Source organism: Orussus abietinus, unplaced genomic scaffold, assembly GCF_000612105.2.
Source record: "Orussus abietinus isolate OABI.00-Male unplaced genomic scaffold, Oabi_2.0 scaffold16, whole genome shotgun sequence".
In the NCBI taxonomy this organism is placed as follows: domain Eukaryota; kingdom Metazoa; phylum Arthropoda; class Insecta; order Hymenoptera; family Orussidae; genus Orussus; species Orussus abietinus.
The window spans coordinates 33565-55145 of NW_019394714.1; the positions used below are offsets into that span (position 1 = coordinate 33565).

A 21581-nucleotide genomic window follows, 5' to 3' on the forward strand; every position below is an offset into this window, starting at 1 on the left:
TTACGGAACATTTTTCGTGGTGAAAATGCGAGACCATTCATATAGCGATTACGTAATTCTTCGAATAAACCCACGTGAGACGAAAGTGCAAAAAGTGAGCGCTCTCGTAAAAAATACGTAATAAACGCTCTGGTTAACGTTGCCGATCATTTGAATTGATTTTTCGTGCATTTAGTGGACAGTTCGTCCACTAGATGGCACTGTTTTTTAATGAACACATTGTAACATACCGTTGAGCTCTTTTAGTACACTTGATATTCATTGGTAGCAGAAAAATAGCAGACTACATTTTTGGTATTTGTGAATGCGAATAAGAAAAATCTCAGAATGGCCAGTGTGATTAAAAGTACCACGCGTCAAGTTAGACCGATTTTATCACTAGATAAATCTGACGCCCGTAGACAGGTTCTAAAATTGTACAAAGCTTGGTATCGCCAAATCCCTATCATTGGTATGTAACCATCTCTAACCTCAAACTGATTGCAACTTAAAATTGTATTTGTGATTGAAACTTCCTCTCTTCGTTACATTCTGGAAAAATTGATAGCATCAACCTCATAAATCACTCCTGATCTCTGTTCAATCAATTTCTATCAAGAAACTATCTTAAAAGAGTAACTAGGTTAACAAGGAATTTGGTAATCAAAATTTCTTTGATTACCTGTACAGGGTATGACCTTAAAAATCAATTATTTACTATAAGTATTTAATGCGTATTGTAGAGTCTTTGCACGTCACAGCTATTTACTATTATGTTCTAGTATGGGAATTCGATATTCCTAGGACCGTGGATCAATGTAAAGCTAAACTTCGGGAAGAGTTCATAAAACATAGAAATTTAACGGACATTCGAGTTATTGATATGTTGATCGTCAAGGTAAATTATTATAAACAATCTTGGATGGAAAAATATTGAGGCAAGGTTCACTATTAAATAATGAAAGATATTTTTATCTATTTAGGGACAGATGGAACTGCGAGAGACAACAGAATTGTGGAAGACCAAGGGACAAATAATGTACCTCTTCAAAGACACAGTTGAAAAGAAACCAACCGATTTCCTTTCTAAGTTCTTAGCGGGTCAGGATTAGTGCGTATTAAGTATGTTCGATATTACAATGTATTAAATTTGATCCTGTGTGAACTAATGTATATAAATTTAGATACATATTAAACAAAAGTAGAATACATCATTGGTTATGTGTGACTTTCTGTGATGTGAAAAGAAATGTGCAAACTTGTATTATTTGCTATAGTACTAAAAATTTATTAATGTACTTGATTCTTCACAGGTGGTTTCGAGGAAATTATTTAGTCCCGATGATTCTCCGTAGATAGCAAGAAGGAGATTATGTAATCTAAGTCATTCACTGGTAGTGCTCAAGACTTAGATTGTGAACAATGGTGTGAGTTATTCCTTAACCATTAATTATAAACGTATTGATTGCTAATCGCCGCCTTTCCATACGATGTCAAGATTACAATGTCATCACGTGCCAAGGACTAACAGATGAGTGAAGAAACAAAGTGAAATTTTATTACCTAAAATTGAGTGATTATTAGAATATCTAATACATTAAAATTATGAATATTTAAAAAGAAGTCATCCTCCAGTAAGGAGTAACTTCTCAAGTCTTATCAATTGAATCATAGCGGTTACTTTTGAATTTCCCTCCTTGAATCATTATACCGAGATTAAATCGCAATGCATGCTGGGTTGAGTTAAGCTCCATCTATTGGGTGGTTTGCTTATCAAAATATGTATTCGCGCATGGACGTAGAGAGGAAAGTTACGCGCCGTTATTGATAGCTACATTTTAGTCAAATTAGAAATTAAAATTAATAATCGTCACCTTTTACTTTTAAACTCTGTACTTTATAATGTTTCTAGGGCGATTTTTTCAGACGATTGATAAACGTGCGAAGGATAATTGTTTTTTAAAACAGTTTAGGAGAAAAGTTTTGGAAAAAGAAAAAAAGTACGCGAAGTCAGTATTTTTATTGACTAATGTTGTCCAGGGTAAAAATGCAGCGGCGGTCACGTGAGGTTAGTTTGACGCTGTTCCTTTTCAATTAGGGGCAAAAGAATTACTGGACGTATTGAAGGTTATGTGGAGGCATTGATTTATTGTTTACCCTGAGATTGTTACTTTGAGTGGAAGTTTCCAAACCAGCGAACATGGGGAAGGGTTTTAATAATTATATGTGCAAGAAATTCTTCCACCCAGCCTCCAGGGATAATCTCAAGCGGGTACGTACTTCTACGACTAACCTCTCGGCTGCCATCTTAATTTCTGCCCATATCTACGGTGGAAAGTAAAATAGCTTTTATTACGATTAGGTATGGATGGCTGAGCAACAGGCTGAGGCTTACAAGAAGAAGCAAGAGGAATTGCGTGTTCAGTATGAGAAGGAACAAGATCTGCATAATAATAAGTGAGTATGGACCTATTCTATGGACATAATATTCCGTTAACACCCTTGACCTGCAAATAACAGCTTCGAACCTAATTCGTATATTGATTTAAGCGTTAATGTTAAATTACAGAGCTTTACTCAGTAAGGAAAGCAAGGACAAGCTCAGTGTAAACTTTATGTACGAACCACCTCCAGGAGCAAAAAAGGAAAGAGAGAAGGAGGACAACGAACCTGAATATAAGTTTGAATGGCAGCGCAAATATAATGCTCCTCGGGAGAGTTATTGCAAGGGTGACAGTGAAATACGGGACCAGCCGTTTGGTATTCAAGTACGCAATGTCCGCTGCATTAAATGTCACAAATGGGGCCACATTAATACAGGTAATGTCACAATAATAAGACACAAGTTCGTACGAACATTAACGTTTTAAATCCTGAATATCGACCTTCTTATGACAGACAAGGAATGCCCATTATATAGCCAAGCAATGAGCGTGGTGATGGCAAATAATGTACAGACTCCGCCAGCACCAGATGCTTTAACGTTAGTACAACAGATGAGAGAAGACGGCCTGGCTCTGAAAAAGTATGTTTCGATATTTATAGAGAATTGATTGCTCGCTTTTGTATGTTGTTAACCACTACAAGGATTTATTTACAGTTGTTGTTTATTCGTTTCCTAATTGCTTAGGTCTGCTCTCACTGCCCAACAGCATTTACGAGTGCCTGAACATGAGGATTTAATGGTTTCGGAAGATGAAGAGCAGTCCGAAGTGACGTTCTTGAAGTCCTTGTCAAAAAAGGAGAAGAAGAAATTGCTGAAGTAGGAAACCTATATCTTGACTGATAATATATACTGCATTCTCATTAGAAATTATAATCAGCCTATTTTGAAGTATGAAATAAGTAAGCTTTTTTTTTTATCGTTGCAGGAAATTGGAAAAATTAGAGAAGAAAAAACTGAAAGAGAAGAAGAAGTTGAAGAAGCGTAACAGACAGAGTGCTAGCAGCAGTGGTACCGATTCAGATGATTCCTCCTCTGAGGAAGAAAAACGAAAGTCCAAAAAGAAATCTAAATCCAAACGTGAACGCAGCGAATCTCCTGATTCAGACCATAAGGACAAAAAGAGAGCAAAGAAGAATCACAAGGAGAGAAAGCAGACATCAAAAGATGAAGACGAACATCACACGGATCGTCGGAAGAAGGATGAAAAAGAGAATGAAAAATATAAAAGCACCAAGGACAGAAATCAAACCAATGGAAGGAAAAGAAAGTCCAGCGAATCAGACACCGAACAGAGACACAAGAGAAAGTATGAAAAGTCCAGAAAACATTCTCATCATTGATTTCCTACCGAGTGTCATCTGCGATGGCAAAAGCACAAAAATTATGTAAGTACATCATTGGCTGGTGAAAATGAATTTTATCCGGAGACAGAAAATATAGTTACCCAAACTACGATTAGTTAAACGTAACTATAGCCTTTTCGTAATGTTTATCAAATTTCGCATCGGTAAATATGTTGTAAAAATGTGTCGTTCCTAATCTAACCACATTAAATTGGCATATGTATATTAGTCAGGGCCTATATTTTCCTCATTGAAAACGAAAAGGGATAGGCGAATGTACAGTATGTAGTTCGACCGAGTAGATATCATGTATAAGTACTTAGAACTTTATTGGAAAGGTGAACGTAAATGATTTAAAATTTACTTGAGATAGCGAACAACCACACACGAGTCTTCCGTTGTAAGTTAAATTCTGAGGCGGATGCACGCAAAGTGATCTGTACAAATCTTGGAAATACTTGCCAAAGAAAAAATGTACTTAGGTGTAGTTACATGTAAAATAGTTTTTAATTAGCATTACAATAATGGAAATGAAATCGTCATACTTATGGACATAATTAACAGAGTAACGGGTACATTCGTTTTCTTTTTGTGAATCAGAAGTGAGGGTGCTCATCTCCATAATGAATATTTTTAACTCAATCATCCTGGCTGATTTTACCAATTAATAGGACATCGGTAGGTTTGCATTAACGCTTTAAAAATATGAGGGGGAACTTAATTTACGATCTAACGCGTTATTTATTTCTTATATGTCGAATTGAACTCGCAATAACGAATTTTTACTGCGAGCCTGGTAAAGCACCTCGCATGGCAAAACTTAACAAAATGTGAATACGGTGTGCTATGGTCTGGCTTTAACTATTTATTGTAGTAATCTTATAATCGATCACTAATGTTACAATATAAAGGTTTTACTATATTTGTCTGCATCGTGGTTGTCTATGCGTACATAATACTAGCCATTTATGGTGGCTGATGAACACTTGGGCAGTCTGAAATCCGAGTGAATGTTCATCACATGCTTGATTAAGCGATGTCTGACCATTTGCAAAGATCCCATTCCATCGACGGGATTTTACATTACTTATATTTTGTTTTAATTCCATCGTAGCAAGTGGTATATTTTTCTAATTCCGAATGCTCTGTCTGGTTTATCCAAAAAAAAAAATTAAAAAGAACAATCATTTTAATAAAGTGCCCGTCTATACAAATACTTTTGTAATAAATGACAGGTTAATAATCATCTCTAGTTTCTTCCTATTCGAGAAATTAAGGACCAAGTGGAACACTCAGAACCTTGGATTAGAAATACATGCCATGTTATTAGAATATTCATCGAGACGAAGTAGACTTATGCCCCCCTCCCGACAAGGGATAAAATGAAAATTAAATTGTACATTATACGACAAGGGGCAAAAGAAAGGAGCCTTAAAGGTAGAATCTTTGAGCTTCAACATGTAATTATCTCTAGATCTTTTTAAACGAGTAATGGTATTTTTCTTTCAACTACGCAACATGTTTTCTCGAACCAAGAAATATCTAAAACCGATGGCAACCTTTTGCAGCTTCCCCTGCTTCGATTAATCTGTGCTTGAACGGAATAAATGTTGAGCCAATGAAAAGCAGACGCAAAAGCGCAGGATATAGATTTTCTCTTTTCTTTATATGTATATATATATATATATTTAATTTATCTCGCGTTATATTAACAATGGATATTTCTAGGCTCGCATTTCGACTACCTTTTGGTTTATAACATTTTGTAAAAAATTGAAATACTCTTGGCTCACCCCATCGGTGACCTGATATTTTAACGATTTCCATTCCTAGTAAAACTCAACCGATTACTTCGATAAGCCATTTCCAGCTTTCGATGCATGGGTAAAACGTCCTGTACATAAAATAATTCATGTCTTGTCTAAATTGCACGTTTCTCGGTGTATACATAGACAAAAGAAGGAATATTCATATATGTATATGTATATGTAGATATATGAATGTGTATATATGTATATATACATACAGGTACATAAACAAAAAGCATATACAATTTTACATAACCCCGCAGAACTCCGAACGTGGCACCACTAAATACTATCATCTAGTTGTGTACATCGTAGCCAGATTGTAAAATCCTACCTTTCGTAAAACGCAGCCAAATGGCCAAATCTTCGTTCACCCTTGTTTTATTTTACAACTAACCTAGTAATTTTATAGAGCGACTGGGTATTTTACAAAACGATCGATAAAACGACTAGCCGGATTGTAAAATAAAGTTAAATAAACAAAGATCTAACCATCTGGTCGCGTTTTATAAAAAGTCGGATTCTACAATCTGCATACGAAGTGTATATTTGTCCTGCACTGAGAATCTCCGGACAGGGACTTTATAATTATTACAAAAGTAAAGATAAAATTTCTTGCGCAAAACTCAAAGAACGAGGCCACGAGAAAGTGCGCATCTCTGTAAGATGAGAAAAAAAGAACAAAAAAAAAGTTATCGAACCAAACTATTCCTTTGAACAGTATCAAAGCATTCAACGAATTAAGCTGAAATAAATTGTCACCGATCCTAAGAAACGTTGCATCCAATTCATTCGAGTTCGAGTGAAATAGATTATCCTTCGAACGAAGAAAAGTAATCCTTCGGTACTGTTCGAAAGAAATGTTTCTTTGATAGTGCTCCAAATAAATTATTTCTTCGATTCAATGAAGCTTTATTCCCAGTGCAGTCTAAAGCATATACCAAGGGACCGCTGAAAAACAAATTAAAAAAAAAAAAGAACAAAAATGGTCATCTGAAAATGTCGAATCGAACACCCAGTGCTCAATCATTTTGTGCTCGATTTTCGCCGCAATTGGAAATTCTTGCGACGAAAAAGAACGTCGCGCGATCGTAGGCCTCAAAGAGATAACTGCTCCAGTGCAACTTTGTCGGTCAGAAGTTAAAGTAGTGTATACGTATCCTTAGAAGAACGGTTTCGTAAAGAAGCTCCCCCAAAGATTGAGGAACTAGGGTCACAGAGATTAAGGGAAAAATTCGAAACTAGCTACCTCGAGTGACTTATTAGGATCCATCTCTCTTTCCTTCGAGGCAGGAGACCCGTTTTGTTCGCTAGCTTTAACCCTTTGCACATCTATGTCGAGTGTGACTCGACATCAGCAATAGTTGGGAGTGCGAAGGGTTAAGGTGACACAAAAGCGGCACCTTAACGTCATATTTACTTATTTCATTTACACGATCCCGATGCAGGCAGTGTTAGTGCAAAACTGTTGGCCTGGCGTTAAAGCGCCATTTGAGATATACTAGAAGATAGGACACTTGTCCTTGTGGCTGAATAAGAGGGAAAATAGACCCCTGAACGTGTCATTGCTACTTGTTCCTAACGAGAGTAGGATTACTCACTGTATGGCCCTTTTGCGCTTCGTACTTTACAAAATCGTTTCCACGATGAGATGTATACCTTTCCGTGGAATAACTCGATCGTGGTATTTTAGGATTCGACACGAATTAGACAACCAATTGAAATCTCTCGATGGTTCGAGCCTTGTCAAGCCCCTCGGGATTTCGTTCCTCTTGCTCCGAGTCCTGCATCGATCATTTTCCCTGATCCCTCGACGGAATCGCTCGAAGGAGTTTAACCCAGAAAACTCGAGTCGATGCATCTTCGATCACTGATAATTATTTTAGTGGGGCAACGGCATCACGTCCATCATCTCCATGTCCTCCGTGTTATTTAATCCTGCTATGCGATGCCTGGAAATTTCATGAACAATTTCCTGAGAAGACGTGTCCAGTTAAGGTCGAGCCTAGGAGATCATCCGTCCAACAGCTACGTAGAGCCAGTGGTTGATTTTCTCACCTGTGTTGCTGTTGCTGAAAATGCGAGGTCGGCCTCAAATTGGTGTCGGGGGTCCTTGATGAGAAGCTCTGCAAGCTGCCACTTTGACTGCTGCTAAGGAGACCTCTTCGAGGACTTCTGGCATTGACAACCTTCGGCTGAGTGTACATCTCTTCGAGTACACTTGGCGCCACGTATGTGAATCCCTGGTAATGAGAGCAAGATTGTATTTTCAACGTATTATAAACAGCGGTACCTCAAAGAATGGAATTGTCAAGATTAAGGTGATATGAGAGGCGCTGGGAAATTCAATCTATGTAGATCAAATGAAATCCATATACATATATATCACCTTAAGGATCCTAACCCCTGGAACACTTTTCGTAATATGGTACCTAACCTAACCTGGAAAATCATATTGGCGGACTCGCTCAGAGTACTTTCCACCGGAGAATCCACAGGATCCGTTGCCGTGAATTGTTCGTCGAACTGCGACGTATCGTCAGCACTTTTCTGAAAACGAAGAGGTTCAGAATAAGACAAAGTTCAATGCCGTACCAGACTCCGGTGTGTTGAATCCGACTCACCAGGGATGGCTTGAAAGGAGGTTCCAATTTGCGTGAAATCACATCCTGCCAACTGATGTGCTTGAAGAAATTGTGACTCATCACTTGTTCGGCATCGCTTGGACTGGACCCCAACCTTTGAGCCACTTGTCTCTGTGAAACGAGGAAGGTGCAACGTTGAAAAAAAAAGAGGGTCTGGATTAAATAAAAGCCACATGACTTTTGTGACTCACCTTCAACAGCTTCCGAATAAGATCTCTGGCATCTGGTGTCAAGTACTGCGGGAGGCTCAATTTTCCTCTCAGGATCTTTTCTATCGTTTTTCGCCTGTCGTCTCCCGTGAACGGTGGCTGCAAGTTCATATTAAACGATAGAATTTTATCTCAAAAGGTCTAACAGAGATATCGATCAAAGAATGATATATACATTGCCAGTCAGCATATCGAACATCAGAGCACCGAGGCTCCACCAATCGACTGCTTTCCCATGGCCACTTCTGGTCAGAATTTCGGGCGCCCTGTTGAAATAAATGAACGTACATTTAAAAAAAAATAGCCTTATAGTTGGATTAATCAGTTTCTATCGAAGCATATCTTATGATCAAATTTGTAACCGACTTCAAACTTTTAACAAAATATCTCTTACATGTACTCTATCGTCCCGCACATTGTGTGCGTTACAGTGTCTTCTTGTATGTGCTCTTTACATAAACCAAAATCGGTTAATTTCACGTGGCCTTCCCTGTCCAATAAAATATTCTCAGGTTTCAGGTCTCTACAAGAAAATTGTGGTACCGTCATTAATTGGTAGTTCTTTTATGGAGGATGAATACGAGAAAAGCAAAACAATGATGTCACATTTTTAATACGTACCTGTAGATGATTCCTTGATTGTGAAGGTGCTGAAGCGCAAGTATGATTTCAGATAGGTAAAAACTGGAAAAAGGAACGTGAATGTAATGATTACGACATTTATACATGAGTTTAAATTAAATTCAGAGAATGTTCAGATAAGCAATATTTGTCCTGCAATGATTTATTAAGCCGAACAGTTAATAAGTGATGATCGTACCAAGCTGTATCCTCCAAGAAAATTCCCTCACGATCCAAGTAAGTGAACAGTTCTCCACCGCAGAGGTATTCCAAAATCAAGTAGAGTTTACCTCCCGTTTGGAAAGCATACATTAAGTTAACAATGAAGGGATGCTGTAAGCAAAATTATGTAACATCAATATCATATCCCGTTACGCGTACATTTAATAAGTTATGTTTTCTCCGAACATACAGGATATACTGAAATTACCTTAACTGCTTCCAAGACGTTCCTCTCCGCCTTGGTATGTGCCGTATCTTTTTGGTTCCTTATTATCGATGCTTTGCGTAATACCTGTTAATAGACATTAAATGACTGAAATGCTCTCGATGGTATACGCAAAAGAAATTCAGCCTTGTGAAACTCATTTGCGCACCTTTTACTTCTTCCTTCTCACCTTCATTGCAAAGATGCTGCCCCGGTCCTTTCCAGTGACTTTGCGTACTTGAAAGACTTTTCCATACCCACCTTCCCCAAGGATTTTACACAGTTCAAAGTCCTGTGGCCCGGTTTTCTCCTGGCCTGGGTTAACAATCTGCTCGGACAACTGAACTCTCTCCACATTTTCAGATCTAAATGAAACCATGATCGACAAGTGAGTTCAATTACAATCCAATTGAAAGCCAAGAGAGGAAACATCATTATTTCACTATTTAACCTTCTATAACTGTGACTTTGCAGTAACATATCTGTATATTGATACTTCTTCAGTCTTACTAGATTTTTCCAGAAAAACTTAACGTAGCACCTTATTATTGTAACTTTTCTTTGTAACCAATGAATTTGTTCATTAATTGTAAATTTATAATAACATAAATTATAAAGTTGTAGACAAATAATTAATATAGGAAGGTTAGCATTTGAAAATTTCACGTCACATTAGTTTTCCCTTGGTTTGAAAAGAAATTGGGTTACAGAGGGTTAATAGCTCTTCATTCTAAAGGCCACTCGGTAGCCGACCAAAAAAAGTTGACTAATAGATAATCTCTGACTTTAGATAAACCGCGAGTTACAAATTATCACCAGTTATATTAAGAAGATATAACCAGGATTTAATGAGCAATAAGACCCTGAAACTCTCTTTCTCTGAAGAGATTTCCACGGTTCCCTGAATTTACCATCCCAATACATAGGAAAGATCCTTTTGATCTCGATTAATCTTTCTCGACCTTCACCCAGGTAAAACCAAGGAACACTTCGACTTCCAGAGACTCGCACAGGCTCGATCGAAGGACCACGATACTCACTCGAGAAGATTGTTTACATTCGGTGGAGTGTCGAAGTCGCCCTGCAAGAAGCATGACGAGAAGTTAGGCTTGCAACGGTCGAGGTCATGAGAATTATTGAAGTATCGAGAGAAAAGGAGATAAGAAACAACGAGTAATTCTCCCGCAATCTAAGAGCACCTCTCCGGTCTCGATGATGTCGTCGTCCGACTCGTCCTGGTTCACCGTTTCGCCGTCCTGCAGCTCGATATCGAAGACCCCGGCCATTCTAGCTGCACCTCGCCGAGGAAGTCACATTTAACGGGAACGGACCTGCTGTCGAAAATTAAGCTAACCTCTTGAGATAAGAGATTAATCGAGTCCTCTAACAATTCCAAGTGAACCGGGCTTCGGTGGCTTCGCCGAACGGTCTAGACGGTCGCGTGCGTCGTGCTCCAGTCTCGTGTCCAAACTCCGAAAAGTTCATTGGGGTTAAGTGCGACGAAGCAGCACCTGGTGAAACTTATGGGAACTACCTCGGGTTCTCCTCGACCGACAAGTTAGTTTGGAACGGTTTGGAAGTTTGTCCCATGGTTTATTCCAAGAGACCCAAGGGTTTAATTTCATAAATGCATCTGCAGCGGAAAAGATTGCGGCGCCATTAAGGAGTAACAGGTGGAGAGTGCATTAGTCGCCCGTATCCTCCAAAAGGTGGCAGCACAGGACGCGATCGCGCGAGCCTGCCCGTGAGCAATCTCCCGACTCGTCTCTGCTCGCGTGCCCCCGGCCAATTCCGCCGAAATTCCAAGATGGTGGGAGGACTGGCACAAGATGGCCGCCACTCGGAAAGTACGCTCGGACGGGGACGGCCGTTTCGTCGGTTTCCCGCACGGTTTACCGTGACGCGGTGCAAGAGCGAGCGTCCCGCGCCAGTCGCGGAACGATAATGGGGAGGAATGGGGAGGCGAGCGAGTGTAGAAGGCGCTAGCGAGTTGGCGGCTCTCCTGCCGAGCGGTGCCCGCGACACGGAGACCTCCTCTAGGATGGAGTCACGCGCCCGGAGGACGAGGCTACGCGGCGTTGTCGGCATCTGCGTCGCGCTCGCCCTCTCGGGCATCGTCTATCTCGGCTACTTCTGCCCGGACCACGTCTGCGCCCTGACAAACCGCGACGCCAAGGAGTCCACCAGGGTGGCTGAGGGTCTGTCGCCGGGAGTTGCTCCGGTCGTCTTGGCACCCGTCTCCGCATCCGCCACCGAGGTCGACGGAAACGCTGCCCTGCCGGCGCTTCCGGCTTTCAAGCTCCAGAGCGTCCAGGGTAGTCTCGGCTACGAGGACGTCCTCTCCAACGACACCTTCCAGTTCGACATCAATGCCCACGACGTCATGGTCTTTCTGCACATACAAAAAACCGGTGGGTCTCTTGCCTTATCCCAATGTTTATGTTGTGGGTTATGTAATCATTATGCGACTCGATATGATAGTGGCACTCAAGGTGTCGATCGCTTGTGAGAGTTTTTTCCGAACTGGATGGGGACCTCCGATTGCACTTTACCTTTATCTTAAACCTTTCCACCACGGAACTTTTAAATGGTCTGAATACATCAGAAATTAATACTTGAAGCTGTTATTATTATCAAAGCATAGAGCAAAGTTTGTGCTTTCAAATGGCACCTAGCGTAGATAGTTTTATTTGGAAACATGACGTCAAATCTTAAATAACAAGCAGGGCCATAACTCCATGGATAATCTAATGTCAACTCATATTTTCAAGTTGTATACATTGGCGAATATGCTGCTACCAAGAAAGACGAGAAGACTTTCATGTCCGCCACTGTACGCTAAAGATGAATCAGAGGTTTTGTCCAAGGGGATACATTTACACCTGTAGATGCTTCCAGGAAGCTTTAAAGTGATGTGAAAGTGGCGTCAAAGAGGTCTCGTTTATGAATCTTTTGACCGAATTGTTTCAAACTTTACAATGTGAATATGAGGGCTGCAAGGAAAGTCCTGATACCTATGAACTTATGAATTTACTTATAGTTATTTTAAGGAAGTTTAACGAACGATTGACTTCTCGGAGTAACATCCCCTTAAGATGAGATTTGATATAGATTCATCGATCCGATACGACGATAAGGTGTTATCGAGGATTTTTCGCGTCTAGTTTGTGGAATCGGTGACACAAATTGCATAAGCAGAGTGGGAGCGGTAGCTTTGCTTCGAAAAGAAGGATCTAGGTATCCAAAGACAAGTGGGTGTTTGTCGTAGGTGGCTCGGCATGGAATGTAAATAATTCTTTTTCTTTCTTTTCCTTTTGTTAAATGTTTGGTCAAGAGGAATGCGTAGAAACTATATAAGATTTCAAGCGTTAAAATTCATGATTTCCTAAATGAATAACCCGTCAAGTTAAATTAATTATTTTTATAACATGAGGTCAGAATTCTCTTGGAAATAACCCATAGAGTGGGAGCTCCTTCGGCTTTCTTCGTAGTTGCATCGTATCCTTGCATCTCTGAATTATTCATTGAGCACGTTGGAGTGTCCAGACGCTCCCTCGTACAGTGACGGAATTATCAAGGATTATTCGGCGTGTCAACGGGTTTTAACTACTCGAGGTGCATCGTACCGATCGGCCTCTCCTTTCTACTGCTGCACTGTTAAAAATATCTCCTCGAAGTGCAGCATGCATGTAGGCGACCTGCTTTCTCAAGATACGATATCTCGAAATTTCGTACGCGAGGATGCGAATTTCATAAGTCGCGTATACAGACTCGTATACTGTCAAGAAGAAAAAAAAAAAAGGTTCATCGAACCAGGGAAATATTTTCTTCAATTGAAAGAATAATTATTTCACTGAAATAAACTCGGATAAATTAAAGGCCAGATTCATTTGGATTTATAACAATTTACTTGAGTCGAATTATTCCTTGGAATTAACGAAATATTTCGTTTGACCCTTTTCAAAGGAATTTTTTATTTCGTTCAATGAATCTTTTTTTTTTTTTTTTCATAGGGTGCGAAGGTACGTGCAAGGCTTTCATAATAACGCATACAATATAATGACTCTTTTATAACAAATTAATGACTTGAGTCACCTGCTCTTGTTTCTAACACCTAGTTTCCCATTTCAGGGGGCACGCTGTTCGGCAAACACCTGGTGCGAGACCTGGACCTGCAACGACCTTGCTCCTGCCAACGTCGTAGAAAGAGGTGCTTTTGCTTCCGTCCTAACCGCAACGAGAATTGGCTGTTCTCGAGGTACTCCACGGGTTGGAAGTGCGGCCTCCACGCCGACTGGACCGAGCTGACGAGCTGCGTAGACGCCGAGCTCAACAAGATCGAAGGAGAGGGCGTAAAGAGGCGATACTTTTACATAACCATTATAAGGGACCCCGTGGCTCGTTACCTCTCGGAGTTCCGCCACGTGCAACGGGGCGCCACGTGGAAGGGCGCCCGACATTGGTGCGGGGGCTCCGAGGCGAATATCCCCCAGTGCTACAGTGGCCCGAGCTGGGAGGGCGTCACTCTAGAACAGGTATGTACCCTCCACGGATTACGATATTACGTTTTTCATATCGAATCACAAAAAATTGTTCATGGGTGTTAACCCTTTCAGCGATGTGGACCCATAAGTGCGTCCTACGTTAGGTCCAATATTGCTTGCGCGCATTGATGAAAATCCTCCGTACACCAAAAGGGCTTAGCGCTGAAAGGGTTAAGACCTTCCGTACAGCCTCCGCATTCGCGTGGGAAACATTTCAGACGATTCGGTACACCCAGGGTGGAGTGAAGTCGTAAACGATTGACTCCTCGGACGCCACTTTCGCTTCGCCTTAACCTCCTCTCGTAATCCGCAGTTCATGGAGTGTCCCTACAACCTAGCGAGCAATCGGCAGACCAGGATGCTGGCCGATCTGACCTTGATCGGCTGCTACAACTCCACTTTGGGTAACCAGGAGAGAGATCGCCTCATGCTGGCCAGCGCGAAGCACAACCTGCAGTTCATGCCATTCTTCATGCTCACCGAGTATCAAAAGGTAAACGAGGATGGCTGCGCTCTTCGGCTTAGTTTACACCACGAGGTAAAGGAGAAAAGGTGTATTTCCGAAGGTCTTACTTTTGGCACGTTCTGCGGTATTTCAAAACGCCGCCATATATTTTCTATTGCAATATTACTAAAGCGCTGCCTTTCGTCGGTATAAGTTATCAAAAATTGTGCTAAGGGCATCGTTGGTTCGCTATTGTTTAAGTCCAGAGTTTGATTAAACTACACCTTTGGTATTAGTACAAAATCATCGGTGTAAACTAAGCCTTCGTTTTTTCCTTACCGGGAAGATAAGGAAGTCGACCTGAAATCCGATTCCGGAGGCGTTCGCTGGTTGCCGGTCGATTGGATTATTCCTAAACGTCCGGATACCGAGAAGGTTGGATATAACCCGATGAATGACGCGGTTGTCTGAGCCGAGTCTTCTTTTTCTATTGTTTAGCACCGACTGTCGCCGTGTTTACCCGCTCTTCACGGAAACGATGGCAAGTTGATCGGAGCCACTCTTTGGATTCGCCTAATAGAATTAAAAAAACAAAGTATTGATATTTTCAAAATTTTTTTTTATGAAAAAAAATTTCATGAGTGTCGGGACCTTCCTCATAGCCCACGCGTTAATGTTGTAAAACTTGAAACGATTCGGTACACCCAATTCGTATAAAAGCTTAATAATTTCTCGCCGATTAAGTAATCGGTAAGATAAAGCTATCTACCGACGAATTTGGAAGTAGATGACCATCGCGGATATCATGAAGCCGGTTATTAGGCTTCCGGTATATGAAGTATTAATCGGGTTAAACGCTTTACCGCGGCTCGAAATCGGATCTTTCCGGCCGGTTTTTCCTCCGCAGATCGAGCCGCGAGTTTTAATCCGACATCAACGCCGGCAATTCTCCCTAGGGAGGTGCGCTCAAGAATAGAAATCCCGACGTAAACATTTATAAGCGGCTCTGCGAGCGGGTGCACCGCCGCGGTTTATGCCGCACGCTTCTTCCGGTGGGCCATTGTTTATTTACCGCACGGACCCGGCTTTACGGTGGCGCGTTCCCTGGGTAGTTTCCTCCTTTTTCTCATTCTCTGTCCTTTCCTTCCCTAGTGGGCCGACATCCGTCATCGATTCACCGAATAAATGTCGCCGATGCACGGGACATCCATCAATTCCTGCCCCGGCCGTTCATTGTTCCAGGGAGAAAGAAACGGCTCGACTCTGCGAATCAGCTGATCGAGCGCCGACTACTCCTCGTCAGCGTTTTTGCCCTCGACGCGTGTCCCGGCGAAAATGCAATATTAACCGTCGGAAGAACCCTGGCGGGGCTTCGACCGCTGGAAATTAATCCCCTCTCGAAATGCAGGAGAGATACGTTCTTGTTTCTCAATTTTTTAACGCCACCGGCTTTTCTTTCCATGTCGCCATTTCGAAGTATTGCCCTTATCATCGACGTCTCGGTCTCCCCGTATATTTATAATTGGAGAATCATAATAATCGGTATTAATGTTCGTCGTATAAAGTGACAAAAGTCCCGTGGCAAAGGTGATTCGAGAAAAGCTCCATGCAATTCCTGAAAGATGACATCCCAACTGTAAACTTATCTCCAGGACTAAGCGAAAGATTTGTCATAGTTCTTTGATCGTGGTCACAGGCCATTAGATCCGTGGCCATGACCACGACCAGTCGGCTGCTATTATCCAATGTAGATAATTGTGTGAGCTCGATCTAGAGACGGCAGGTCGTTAAACGACGTAGAATTGTCGGTTTGTCGGGCATTTTCACGGTTTGAAGTGCGCAATAGCATTTCTGGGAACGATCGAATTTCGCGCGGCGCGAAGGTTCGGTCCGATGTCTTTTCTTTTCCTTTTTTGTGACTCGGTTCTTGATCTATAATGGATGTGGAAAGTGTAGGAGGGGATTTTGGGGGGTATAAGGCACGACTGTAAATTATCAGAACAAATCGGTAACCAGGCCATCTAGCGAAAAACGCGTCCAGAACTTGGCTGGATCCGCAGTCCGGGTTGAGCGTTTGGTCGGCTGCCAGATTTAACGGGTGGACCGATATTTCCTGGGGACGATAAGGAAATATAGGATTAAGGTGACGTGAAAGGGTCCTTTATGATACTTACCCCCGAATTGGGTGCACCAAATCGTCTCGAACCTTTTCCATATTTATATTGTGAAGTTCGAATTGATTCGTTAAACCCAGTTTGGTGAAAAGCTTCATTAACGATTGACTCTTCGGATGCCACTTTTAGATCCCCTTAACCCTCGATTTAATTTCCAGATGGGCCAGTACTCTTTCGAGGAGACCTTCGGCATGAGGTTCGCGGTGGCGTTCGAGCAGCACAACGCGACGCAGAGCGCCGCGACGATGGCGACCCTGACCAAGGAGCAGCTCGACGCGGTGCGTCGGCTGAACCGGCTCGACCTGGAGCTCTACGAGTTCGCGAAGAATCTGGCCTTCCAGCGGTTCCGCAGACTCCGGGACCGGGATCCCAACTTCGTCCAGCGGTTCCAGCACCTGGGGGAGCTCCCCTCCAGGCAGAGCGTCACGGAGTTCAACTGGGACTCCGTCATCGAGGACACGACCGATAACGAGTGAACGCCCGAGGTTCCTTTCTCGTTCCCTCTTCTTGGGAGATATCCGATCGCCGTGTTGCGTTGCGCAACTGTTTTGAAAAATTGAGAGGGAGAGCGAGAAATAGGGCGTCCCCTTGTTTACTGTCTCTCGATGTGGCTGCCATTACAGTCGAATCGGCGTTTAGAGGGCATATATCCTAGGTTAAAGAATTCAGGGGTTAGGTAGAAAGCCTGGATACTACGTTTGTCGCTTTAAAATTCGGCTGATAACCCAAAAGTGGAAGTAAGAGATCGCACGTTTTAGCCAACGGCATCTTACGTGTGGGAGGAGAGTCGATCACAGCGCCGCCGTCCGTTGGCTAACGTACTAATCGTCGAGTAACGTTCGAATCCTTCCAGGCTTCCACGGAAACTTTTGAATTCTTTACCTACGTCCATGCGTGTGAACCGGCCCTAACCCTGGAAAATGGAACCTCAAGGCCGATCTCCACGTGTCGGGTCGACAATGCGTCTTTCAAGGCCACTCGAGGTGTCGCGATAATGAAAACGCCTCGAGGAAACGCGGTCAGATTGAAACAACGCGCGAGAGATCGATTCACTGTAAATTCCTTGCACGAAGACGACCATCGCGAGGTCTGCTCGGCCTTTTGGGTTCCTAATTCTAGAGCGAGGACTCGAGGGCATCGGAACTCTTCCTCGGATGATACCAAAGAGTGCGCCAAGAGTCACGGAGTCTATCAGCTCGCCGTAGGTGACTGCCTCCATGTGATAAAAACGATACCTACCCACTCGGTATGTGGGATATATGATTAGGTACTCTCGATGAGATTTCGCAGGGGAACGCTGCACCTCTTTTAGCCTGTAAATATTCCCAGCAGAAGACTCGACTGCGAACCTTAAGATTTTCATATTTTTTTTTTTGTTTTGTTTTTTGAGAACCACCGACCGATTCTCCTGGCTCCAAGTACTTGGCCGCATCTCCATCGCACTCTTAAATCCGGATTTATTGGGTCCTAATCCATTAAGTCGCATGTCTCCATCGCATTAATGATTTCGCAGATTCGATCCTGAACGTCTCGATCGACCCTTAAATTCTGATTTACGGGGTTTGGACCCGATAAATCCCGGATGTCGAATACAATGGAGACGTAGTCATTTCGTTGCTCTTGTTAGCTAGCCAACGGCGACACTAGCGACTCTTGCGGGAAACCCGACACTTTTAGATTTCTACAAATGGCCGGCATATTGTCGTCTAAGAAATACTTACACGGTAACCATAGAACATTTATTAACCACCGAGACACATATTACTTAACATCTTATAAATATTAGTAAGTAACAACGACAAGACCGGTGATACTAGTCGGCTTTTTTTACACCTGTATCATACGTAGTACCGGATTTGACTAGTATTTTATGCATCGCCATATTGCGTAATCGCGTTACATTATTCTCGCAAGGATCGCTAGTGTTCGGTTAACCTTGCAAGGAAATATAAGGTTAGAATTTCTGGAAATACCCATAGAATGGGGACTCATTATGCTAGTTTATGGTTTTACCCCGCCAAGATTGTGGGGTAATCGTCAAACGTGACCAACCCTACGATTTCGTTGTTCATACGTTTTAATTATTACGAGTGAAGCTTTTCATATCATCCTTTTATTGTGTTCGACAACGGCGAGTTTGTTCTCAGTGTTCCGCGACGTAGCTACGAATCATATTCATATCGACGCTTTCGTAACCTCGAAAAATGTCACGAGGACTTTTTGAGGTTAAACTGTGCATTAGTTAAGCGTGCAGCTCACATATCCGCGCGTCTCGATCAGTGATTATCGTTAACCTTCCTCCTTTTTTTACCTGCGTACGTAAATGCAAAGTACTTGCAGCTGTTTTTGTTAGAGGCAAAGTCTGTTTATAGCACCGCAGCATGCAAAGTAGCCTTGGGGGCTACGTACGTAACGGATGCAGCGTACCGAGCCTTGCAAATGGCTTTCAAATCGAAACCTGCTACGGTTATGATGAGATATTGGGGAAGTCTCAGAATTAAGTTTTAAAAGCCCCCTGTGTGGAGTCGAAGGAAAGTCTATCGTCGATCTCCAGCTCTGGCAGAAAAGTGCTCGCTGACGTTCTCAGAAGCTTTTGCCAAATCATCGCCTCGTTAGAATAAATTGAAAGCACAGCTTTAATGACGCCATATCGTTCTATGGAATCATTCCCTTCGAGGTGGCCAGTGGCGTGGAAAGATGCCAAGACGAAGCAAGTAGTTTACGAGTCTCTCACCTATCGGTGCGGATTGTAGCTCTAAGATAAGTAAAGTAAGAGAAGTGTGCTTGCGAGTGCTTTTCAAATAAGCCAATATTCTTATGTTAGTTACTTTTTGGAACGGCATCTTAAGGGGATACGAAAGTGGAATCTGAAAAGTCAATCGTTCATGAAACTTTTCTCCGAACTGGGTGTGCTATATCGTACAAAACTTTTCCATATTTATATTGGAAAGTTTGAATCGATTCATTATACCCAGTTTGCAGAAATGTTTTATGAGCGAGAACTCTCTGACGCCAGTTTCACACCACCTTAATCTTATACTCTTTATTCGGTACTTTTTATTCGGACACCTTCAACCGCCCACGAAAAAAGGGTCTTGCTATTTTGCTGAAAATTAAATTGGCTAGTGTCGGAGCATTGATCTCCTTTAGAGTAATACATTGTATCGATAATTGCTGAGCCTTCGGAGGCGAATCGTTTTTAGCCCGAGAAGAGGGAGATCCTAACCGAAAGTAGGGTACCGTTGGCCCCTGGCATTTTTGACCGGTTTCTTTTTTTTTACACGTTCGTAACTCGAATCATAATCTATGAAGAAGAGAAACGAATCTTGATCTTCCGTCGAAAGAGACTCGAGAACGTAGCATGATGAAACGAGGCTTAAGGTGATATGAAAGGGGCAGACTATATTTGAGAGGTTAAATCGTTCGTGAAGGTATTCTCGAAATTGGGTGTACCGATTCGTATCAAATTTCATCACGTGAATATGAAGGTCCTAAGGTAGGTCCTGAAACTCATGAAATTTCATTTCTCATAAAAAATGTATTTATTTATCATGAACTAGAACCAACATGGCGTGGTCCATGCACGTTTTCAATGTTTTACGCTTCTTGGAGGGTTAGAATCGAAAATGAAGAGTTTCAGGACCTAGCTCGAACAATTTAGAATACAACAGAAATGGAATATTCCAGAGTGAGATGGGAAAATATGCAAAATACTTTAACGAACTATTGCAATAGAATATTGACTTGTCCCGTGGTTAACGCGTGTTTTTAGAGAAAACATTTAGTTACAGGCAAACGTGCCAGATGGCGCCGTCCGTCCGTTAGAGTATCAAAAATCATGAATCCACGTGATTTCGACAGTATTACTTCGATCTCTTTATAATTATTTCCCCGAGATGACACGTGGAATGCTTCATTTTGTATTATTCTGAATGTTGTTACGTTATCACTCGAGTATCCAAAATGGCGTTACCGCATAAAAGGGAATAGACGGATTTAATTTTATCGACGTCGATTAAATTTCTCAGCGCCTTTCGTATCGCCTTAAGCTTCGTTGTAGAGAGGCGGGTTGGAAAATTTGGAAAATATTAATCGTGCGGTCGCCTACTATTTTCGCTCGTCGAAACCTCAGCTTTCGCCTAAAGGGAGACTACTGGTGAAAGTACGGCATACTAGATTGTATCTCGTAGAGTAAGAGACGCTCGTCGACGTGGGGAAAGAAATATGTCCTTGAAAGATCTCAGCATTAGTACGCAGGGTGCATCCTCCGGAGGAAATGTAAGAGAAGTGCCGATGCTATGTAAGATCTTGTCTGTCCCCTCTTTCGATCTCCGGTTTTCAAGGGAGATTGAACGATTAAACGAGCACAAAGAGATGTGCATAGACTAATTGACTTACTTTGTACATACACATATATGCGCATATATATATATATATTATATATATATAAAATATATATTCGAGAATGTATATTTTTCATTGAATGATTTGCGGCGCCGTTCAAGCGTGGTGGTGTATTAGGTTTAACGATAGAAACGATCTGTACAGTTTAAGGTGATTAGACGTTTATCTCGGCAGTTTTCAGTTAGCGATGTAACTTGTAATCGAAGAGCTGCGTAGGAGGTTAAGGACGAATTTAGGTAGTCGGGGATAAGTCGAATTCTTTTTGCGATTGCACTAGTTTTGCCGATTTACTGCGACTTAATTTAGAATTATTCATTGTAAATGTACTGCCTGCTGGGCAAGGAATCTGGAATCGTTTAAGGCGATGTCAATGTGGCATCGAAGAGGTCTCGTTTATGAAACTTTTCTCTGAACTGGGTGTACCGAATCGTTTCAAACGATAACGTGTATACGGAGGCTATAAGGAAGGTCCTGACACCCATGGAATTTAAATGGTTTGGTCGTAGGTATTTTTTTAATTCTTTATTAAAAATTCC

General features: G+C 41.9%; 4 protein-coding genes across 7 annotated transcripts; 3 read left to right on the forward strand and 1 right to left on the reverse strand.

The window, feature by feature from the left end:
* Positions 1 to 250: 250 nt before the first annotated feature.
* Positions 251 to 1624, forward strand: LOC105696804 (NADH dehydrogenase [ubiquinone] 1 alpha subcomplex subunit 6). The gene is made up of 4 exons (XM_012419536.2): positions 251 to 451; positions 762 to 877; positions 963 to 1101; positions 1293 to 1624. Exons 1-3 carry the CDS (start codon positions 328 to 330, stop codon positions 1089 to 1091), a joined length of 369 nt encoding a protein of 122 aa, XP_012274959.1. The 5' UTR covers positions 251 to 327; the 3' UTR covers positions 1092 to 1101; positions 1293 to 1624.
* Positions 1625 to 1792: 168 nt separating this feature from the next.
* Positions 1793 to 9196, forward strand: LOC105696800 (corepressor interacting with RBPJ 1). 3 transcript variants are annotated; one of them, XM_012419530.1, is made up of 7 exons: positions 1793 to 2251; positions 2342 to 2436; positions 2549 to 2799; positions 2878 to 3004; positions 3110 to 3241; positions 3351 to 3810; positions 8943 to 9196. In XM_012419530.1, the coding sequence occupies exons 1-6, from the start codon at positions 2180 to 2182 to the stop codon at positions 3763 to 3765; spliced, it is 1092 nt and encodes a 363-aa protein (XP_012274953.1). In that variant the 5' UTR covers positions 1793 to 2179; the 3' UTR covers positions 3766 to 3810; positions 8943 to 9196. The 3 variants fall into 3 exon arrangements, with proteins under 3 accessions (XP_012274953.1, XP_012274954.1, XP_012274952.1); XM_012419531.2 differs by lacking the exon at positions 8943 to 9196 and adding an exon at positions 7463 to 7619; XM_012419529.2 differs by lacking the exon at positions 8943 to 9196 and having other exon boundaries at positions 3351 to 4690.
* Positions 4079 to 10936, reverse strand: LOC105696798 (ribosomal protein S6 kinase beta-1). Of its 2 annotated transcripts, none has more exons than XM_012419526.2 (13): positions 10678 to 10936; positions 10519 to 10559; positions 9669 to 9843; positions 9482 to 9565; positions 9251 to 9384; positions 9052 to 9114; positions 8825 to 8953; positions 8606 to 8696; positions 8413 to 8529; positions 8201 to 8332; positions 8019 to 8126; positions 7635 to 7819; positions 4079 to 7528 (listed from the first exon to the last, which is right to left on the reverse strand). In XM_012419526.2, the coding sequence occupies exons 1-13, from the start codon at positions 10762 to 10764 to the stop codon at positions 7459 to 7461; spliced, it is 1416 nt and encodes a 471-aa protein (XP_012274949.1). In that variant the 5' UTR covers positions 10765 to 10936; the 3' UTR covers positions 4079 to 7458. The 2 variants fall into 2 exon arrangements, with proteins under 2 accessions (XP_012274949.1, XP_012274950.1); XM_012419527.1 differs by having other exon boundaries at positions 7451 to 7551; positions 10678 to 10764.
* Positions 10937 to 11279: 343 nt separating this feature from the next.
* Positions 11280 to 20151, forward strand: LOC105696799 (heparan-sulfate 6-O-sulfotransferase 2). Its single transcript, XM_012419528.2, has 4 exons — positions 11280 to 11889; positions 13610 to 14013; positions 14336 to 14515; positions 16800 to 20151. Exons 1-4 carry the CDS (start codon positions 11433 to 11435, stop codon positions 17115 to 17117), a joined length of 1359 nt encoding a protein of 452 aa, XP_012274951.1. The 5' UTR covers positions 11280 to 11432; the 3' UTR covers positions 17118 to 20151.
* Positions 20152 to 21581: the final 1430 nt, after the last annotated feature.